General features: G+C 36.7%; 1 protein-coding gene across 1 annotated transcript in view; it reads left to right on the forward strand.

Annotated features, from left to right (window-relative positions):
- The first annotated feature begins 3,720 nt into the window (after positions 1-3,720).
- Positions 3,721-7,884, forward strand: part of CAPS2 (calcyphosine 2) — a 78,201-nt gene continuing 74,037 nt past the window's right edge. The window contains exons 1-3 of the mRNA XM_007943707.2: positions 3,721-3,780; positions 3,868-3,993; positions 5,350-5,526. Coding sequence (XP_007941898.2) covers positions 3,721-3,780; positions 3,868-3,993; positions 5,350-5,526 — 363 coding nt within the window. The remainder of the gene's footprint in view (positions 3,781-3,867; positions 3,994-5,349; positions 5,527-7,884) is intronic.

The following is a 7,884-nucleotide window of genomic DNA, read 5'->3' on the forward strand; positions in this document are numbered from 1 at the left end:
AGCTCCTTATGTTATAATGCATACATTAAGGTCCTTGTGTGCTAATGTAACAGCTCTGCCACTGTCTCCTCACTCTCTGGATGTAACCCTTTTCCAGTGCATAACTCTTGCTCGCAGGCTTGTACAGCACAAGTCGTTCTTGGCTGAAGCAATTTTCTCCTTCCTCTACTCATCCAGCTCACTCCTAATTATCCTTCAAAGCTCAGTTTAAAGGTGAGCTGCTTCAGAAAAAGCTTTTTGTTCTCCCTAGATTAGACTGGGCACACATGCTATGTGCAGTTGTTCTAATTTTTCACGTGACTGTTCATATGAGTGAATTTTTCCTCAGCAGACAGAATGCTATCAGGGTAGGGATTATCTGTTTTGCTTTTCATTCTATCTTTTTGTCTCGAGCACAGTAAGTAGAGGTTTAAAAAATGAAGTTTACTGAGAAAAAATGTAATTAGCTTTATTGTGTGACTCAATGTTTATTTTTTGAAGTACAAATGAAGGATATATGTATAATATAACTGTTTTTTTTCTCTCACCCTCTCCCTCTCTTTTTTATGGATGGGCTTCCAAATCATTGGCAACCCAGAATCCTTACTCACCTGTGTAAGTTATATTTCTTCATATTGAACGGTTTTATAACAAGCATTTATGATAATTGACAAGTCAAAAAATAAAGAGAAAAAGGCAGTATTGCATATGTAGCTATGACTGTGAACCTCAGAAAAATTTATATTCATATAACCAAAACCAAAACCTACTGCCATCAAGTTGATTCTGACTCATAGTGACTCTGTAAGACAAAGCAGAACTTCCCCAAAGCATTTCCAAGGCTGTAAAACTTTATAGAAGCAGACTGCCTCATTTATCTTCTAACTAGCGGTTGGTGGATTTAAGCCACTGACCTTTTGGTTAGCAGCCCAATACTTTAACCATTATACCACCAAAGCTCTTTTGTATGCACAAACCAAACCAAACCAAACCCACTGCCATTGAGTCAATTCTAACTCAGAGCGACCCCTGTTGGGTATCCAAGGCTGTAAATCTTTACGGAAGCAGATATCCTCATCTTCTTCCATGGAGCAGCTGGTAGGTTCGAACCACCAACCTTTTGGTTAGCAGTTAAGTGCCTTAACTACTACACCACCAAACTAAAACCAAACCAAACCCACTGCCATTGAGTCAATTCTGACTAATAGTGAATAGAGATCTTTTTTATATGTATATAGAATCCTGAAAATTACTATGCCAAAATTAAAATAGCTCTTGTAATGGAATGGTAGGATTATTAATAACTCCTTTTTTCATTTTGGTGGAAATATACTACACAACAAAATATACAGTAGATCAACAATGTGTACATGAATAATTCAGAAGACATTGGTTATGTTATTCAAGATGGGGCAACTTTCTCAATATACTTTTCTAAATTATTTCACCTTTAAAACATAACCACATTGCCCCCTTAAGCTTCTCATCTCACATTTTTCATTTTCTTTCATATTATTTCTTCATTTTACTGAAAAATGTACAATATTGCCTTATTTAGAAATTTTAGCTAAATGTACTTATTAGATACATAAAATTTTGCATTTTATACTTAGGAGAGTCAAAATGAATTTAAAGATAACTATATCTGTGTCTAAGGAGCTCTGGAGGTGCAGTGGTTAAAGCATTTGGAAAGATGAGGCAGTCTGATTTTGTAAAGGCTAACATCTGTGGAAACCCTATAAGGCAGTTCTACTCTATCCTAAAGGGTCACCACGAGTTAAAATTGATTCAATGGCAGTGAGATTCCTCTTTTTTTTTTTTTTTTTTGGTTTAGATCTGTGTCTTACTCTTATTTTGAGGAATATGATGATTTTATCAGTATTATTAAAATGATCTTTATTTTTGGACTAGTGTATGTTACTATATGTTTACATTTATATTATTTTGCCTTTTTAAATTTCAAATTATAGGATTTTTATATTCTTTTCAATATATTTATTAGACTATAGGGCTTCTTAGAAAATAGAAATGGACACCTCTGTAATTTATTAGATTGAGGTACATGAAGTTGACATATGTAGATTAAAAATGGGCACATATCAATTTCATGTGTTTCTATGTAATAGTTACCTATATGTTCATCTAAACATAAAAAATTGAGCTAGACACAAGTACTAAAAATTGAAAAACCAAACTCACTGCTGTCGAGTCTATTTGACTCATAGTGACCATTCCTTGGGTTTCTGAGGCAGTATCACTATGGAAGTTGATTGCCCGAATTAAGTATATAACAGTGGCTGCTGACAGTGGTATGCTGACAAATGTTTAATAACTGGTTATCTGAAAATTTATTATAAGGTTATTATAAATTTGACTTTTTGATCATGAATAAGCTTAAGTTGATTTTTAAATTTATTACAGATCTTACTGATAAAACAATTAGCAACTAATATATAATAATGCAATGTATTAGCTCTTTATTATAAATCTCATATTGACAATTAATTCTCATAGAATGCTGTCTTTTTTTTTTTTTTTCTGAATTCTTGCATCTGTTGCAAACCTGTGCAATTAATGAACCAGTTTAGTTCCAACATGAGTATTAGTGGATATTTTATTTATTTTATTTTATTTATTTTAAAGTGATCTGTTACTTAGCTAAATTGAGTAGTAGTTTTGAATACTAGAAAAATATTTAATTTTCTTTGTGTTTGTGCTATTCAAAATATAATAGCTACAGACATGACACACTTTTAAGTTATTATTAACATTTTCTCCACAACTTTTTTAAGTCTCAACAATCAGCAAAATCAAAAAGCACTTGCTGATTTCTGTGTTAATACTCCCATCTGGGCTGATTTAAACCTACCTATGTGATAGCATAGTGCCTAAGGCACTTGATTGCTAAGCAGAAGCCTGGCGGTTCAAACCCACCAGCCACTCCTGGGAAGGAAGGTTGGGCAATCTACATCTGTAGTGATACTGCCTGGGAAACCCAAGGAGGGGTCACTATGAGTTGGGGCTGACTCAACGGCACCTAACAACAACAACATGTGATATCACGAGGAGCTCTGGTGGTGCAGTAGTTAGGCATTTGGCTGCTAACCAAAAGGTCGATGGTTGGAAATCCACTAGTCACTCTGCAGGAGAAGGATGAGGCAGCCTGAGTCCATAAAGATGTACAGCCTCAGAAACCCTATGGAGCAGTTCTACTCTGTCCTACAAGGTTGGTGTGAGGTGGAACCAACTGGATGGCAGTGAGTTTGGTATGTGACATCACTGAACATAGTTGGAAAGAGATGGACACCATTATATTATTATACAGGTGTGATAGATGTTAACAATGTCTGTTGTTGTCGTTATCTGCCATGGAGTCGGAACCGACTCATAGCGACCCTCCTTGGGTTTCCAAGGCAGTATCACTACGGAAGTAGACTGCACCATCTAGATCACAGGTAATAGTGAAACACAGTAAAAGTATTAGGAAGTGATCAGTTTTGAGTATTTATTATCTTTGTTTTAATATAATTTATTTAAAGATTATGGAATTTAAATTTCAATAACAGCTGTGTTCAAATAAATAGTTTGAAAAATACCAAACACTTAATAAAAGCCTCTCATAAGCTGGTATGAGCCATCTTCAGTACAGCACTAGCTTCAGTGTATATTTAATATAAGAAAGTAACATATATAATTTTTAATTATTAAAAATCTCATTTTTTAAAGTTGTGGGTTACATAGATGATTTCTTTCAGGGTCCCACCACTTGATTTGGGAAGCCTCGTTGACTCTGATGATGAGGTAATTTTTACTTGATATCTTATATATAAGATTTGAATATAGTATTATATATAAAACATAATAAATACCATTTAATTTTATTTTTAGGATGATTTTTCCTATATTCCACTTAGTACAGCGCATATTCATTTTAACCCACCAAAATTATCTTCTGCTCTTGATTGGGTCACACCATGTCAAATATCTTATTCTCAGCATCATCTAAATGAACTGGTTAGTATTTATTTGCTTAATTATAAGCTTTCAAAATTATGGTAGGTGTTATTATTACAGTCTTTAACCCAGAAATTTCATTTTAGTAAGTCTATGTTTTGTCCAGTTTAAATATTTTATATATCAAAATCCCAAATTATATTGTTGATGAAATAATTTTACTTTGTTTTACATTTTTTTCCCCTCAGAGGTAGCAAACTCTATAAGAATGGTATTTTAAAAATGTCTTATAAAATTGGTCAAGAACAAGCATATCCTAGAATGGAATCAAGTAATTTAAAAAATAAGGCAGAATATTAGATCAGATCTTGGTGATTTAACAATGTAAAATTGGATGCTTGGAAATGATTCATACTTTAGGCTACTAGGATTAAAAAAAGAAAGGAAAGAAAGAGTGCTGTGGAGTGGTGTCCAATTCATGGTGACCCCATGTGTGTATGAAGTAAGTGATTGTACTTCAAACAAAATCTAGTGTTTAACTGCACATTATGAATATAAGTTCTGACCAGTATTCATTGTTTAGGGTTTGCTTCTTTGTGTTTGTTAATCTTTTTCCTATGTCTGGCTCTATTTGTTTTCCTCAGTCTCATTTTGAGTAAATTTGCACAAATAGTACCTCATCTGTATCTTGCTAGAGTTTTCACCCTGAAGCTTTGCCTCATCCTTCTCCTCAGAGTTAGACTTCTAGGATACGCTTAACACTCTTCTAGGTTTGGGATGGCTTTGCTCTAATCCTTTTGGAATGTCTTTTTCTCTACAACCCAACAGGTGTGCGTGCTCTTCTATTTGCTTAGTACTCCTAATAGGTTTCTGTTATTCATTGACTCTATTATCTCTCACTTCTATGGAAATATGGCAGGAAAAAAAAAAAAAAATAACACCTGAAAGTAGAATATCTGTTTCTAGAAATGCAACCAGTGTTTCTGGTATTAGTGATCTCCAATTCCTATGAATATTCTGGAAGAAATGATTGACAATGGAGTTTTTCTAGGGTAGAAAATAATAATAATAAAGCCTATCGAAGACCACAATGAAGAAAACAAACTTGTTTTTTCCTCTCACTTTCTTTTAGAACTAAGACTGACCTTCAGCTGGTAAAGGTACAGCCTTACTGATTTTAAGGCCAGTGTCAACTCTGAGCAGTTTGTCTGCTCTCATGAGTCACTAGTACTGTTCCAGCTCACTGTTTTAAATATCACTTCTATTTATGACACAGATTTAATGGTCTGTTTCTTATGTATAAATGCCAAGGTAAATAATACACCTGCTAATAATAATAATTAAATTTTTTCTGGTGGATACTATGTATGTATGTATGTGTGTGCATGTATACACACACACATATGTTATCTCTAGGACCAAAACATCATACCTGAAGATCTGCCAGCACCAACAGAGAAATATAAACTAAAATATCAGCAATACAAAACTGAAATGAAAGAGGGATATAAACACTATAGTCGGAAAAGTGCAGAAAAGACAAAATCAAATATCACATGTCAACAGTTTCCAAGAAGCAAGATAGATGACAAGGTAATGTATCAAGCTTTATAAAATACTAATGAGGTTTAGAAGCCCTGGTGACACAAAGGTTAAGTGCTCCATTGCTAACTGAAAAGTTGGTTAGTTTGAACCCACCTATCAGCTCTGGTGATCTGTTCCCCTAAAGATAACAGCCTAGAATACCCTATGGGGCATTTCTGCTGTTACATGGGGTTGCTCTGAGTCAAAATGGACTAGATAGCACCTACCAACAACAACAATGGTGTTTAAAGAAAACAATCCTATGTATTATATAATCCAGGTATGTGTTGCTTAATGTCCATGATACGGTTCGGTGAAATAGGATGTTATGCAGTTTGATGCTGTGAGAACATTGTGTTATATACAGGCTGTGCTGTACCATCTGGAGTTAAATACTTATAAAGCTTATTATATTAAAACCTTATAGGAGCCGTCCAGACAAAGCCCAAGAGCTGCATCCATTGGATACAGAAAGCCAGATGTGCTGAGTAGGGATTGGGACTTTGTACACATGTGGGCTTAGGTCCAGGGAGAGAACACAAGGGAGGGCGGGGTGCAGAGAAGTGGCCTTGGGGACTGGGCAGGGATTGAGTATGTGGGTACCAAGAGCATGGCTGCTGGTGGTACCCTTGGCTGCTGCCACCCCATTGGTATAGCTGTACCCTGATCATGTGTGTGTGCGCTGCCACTGCTGCCTGGAGCCAGAAGTTTGCAAGTGTCCTGGCCCAACCTGCGCGGCTAGAGCCCACAGCAGGAGCAGAAGAGCTGTGGCAGATACTCTCCTGTGTGGGAAGTGAAAGGGTGTATGCTGCTGGCTGGATAAGTGAAGCCAGGAGCGGGGAAGAAGGAGGACAAGAAAGAGGCACTGCAAGGATTGAGATATACCCTGGAGCCCTGATGGAATTTTGGGTCTTTAAAACCATTAAAAACCCACTGGCATCTAGGTAATTCTGACTCATAGTGACCCTATAGAACAGACTAGAACCACCCCATATGATTTCCAAGGCTGTAATTCTTTACAAAATGAAGGTGCCTCATTCTCCTGTGGGGAAGCTGGAGAGTTAGAAACACCTAGGCTACCAGAACTCCTTTTAAAACCCTTCCCAAACCAAACCAAACCCACTGCCATTGAGTTGATTCTGACTCACAGTGACCATCACTGGGTTTCCTAGGCAGTAAATTTTTACAGAAGGAGATTGTCCTGTTTTCCTTCCATGGAGCTGCTGGTGGGTTTGAACTGCCAACCTTTTGGTTAGCAGTCAAATGCCTTAGGCACTGTGCCACCAGAGCTCCTTTTTAAAATCATTAGAAGGAAATAATAAAAGGAGAGCGCCTTTCCCTTTTTTTTTTTTTTTTAATATACAAACCTTATGTGACTATGGATATATATGTGGTTGGGGTAACATTGCCTAAAAGAGGTTAAGCAATGCATGTCACATACCTGTATATCCTGCTGTTAGTAAAAACATTTAGAAAAAGTGACCTTTCCACACAAAAAGTGTTAAGTGTTAGCCGTATAATTATAATAGCTGACACTTATTTAACACTCTCTGTGTGCCAGGGGCATTTTTTCACTTTTTACTATTTATTTATTTATAATTGTGATTTGGGTGGAAATTTACAAAATAGATTTGTTTTACTCTCAACAGTTCATACACTTTTGATTTCATGGCCCCGATTACAATCCCCAACCATAAAAACTCCTTCCTTTTGCCTCCTCACTTCTCCCTGTGACTACCCCTTCCTTTTGCCCTTCTAATCTATGCATTCCCATCTGTCCAGCTTTCTCTCTGTGTGAATGCTGCCCCTCTGATGTCTCATGGTTGATTGATCTAAGGGGTACATCTTTCTAGGGTGAGTGGGTGTACCTCCCTGGGGGAGGTGATCTACTGTAGGTCTTTCCACTATTGGGTTGAGAACCAATCCACAGAAGTGAGTCCATTTCCAGGCCCAAAGGATAACCCCAGGCCATGGTCTCCGGGGTTTCACCATCTTCTATCCAACCAGTTATTCTGGTCATTTTTGTGTTTTTTAATTGTGTTCCGTATTTTTCTTCCCACTGGATGCAGGATCTCCAATTTTGATCTTTTCCAAGTGGTTGGCATTGCTAGCTGGGCATCATCTAGTTCTTCTGGTCTCAGAGTTGTAAAGGCTGAGGTCCTCGTGGTCCATCATATCTTTGGACTAATTGTTTCCAAATGACTTTGCTTTTCTTCCCTCTTCTCTGCTCCAGATGAGAGGAGACCAATAGGTGCATCTTAGACAGGTGCTCAAAATCTTGTAAGACCCCACTTACTACTTACCAAAGTAGGATGTAGAACAAGACTTTTATGTGCTTTGTTGTACCAATTGAGCATGATGTCCCCC

This window comes from Orycteropus afer, unplaced genomic scaffold, assembly GCF_000298275.1.
Source record: "Orycteropus afer afer isolate SDZICR_OR568_19922 unplaced genomic scaffold, OryAfe1.0 scaffold00111, whole genome shotgun sequence".
NCBI classification, from domain to species: Eukaryota; Metazoa; Chordata; class Mammalia; order Tubulidentata; family Orycteropodidae; genus Orycteropus; species Orycteropus afer.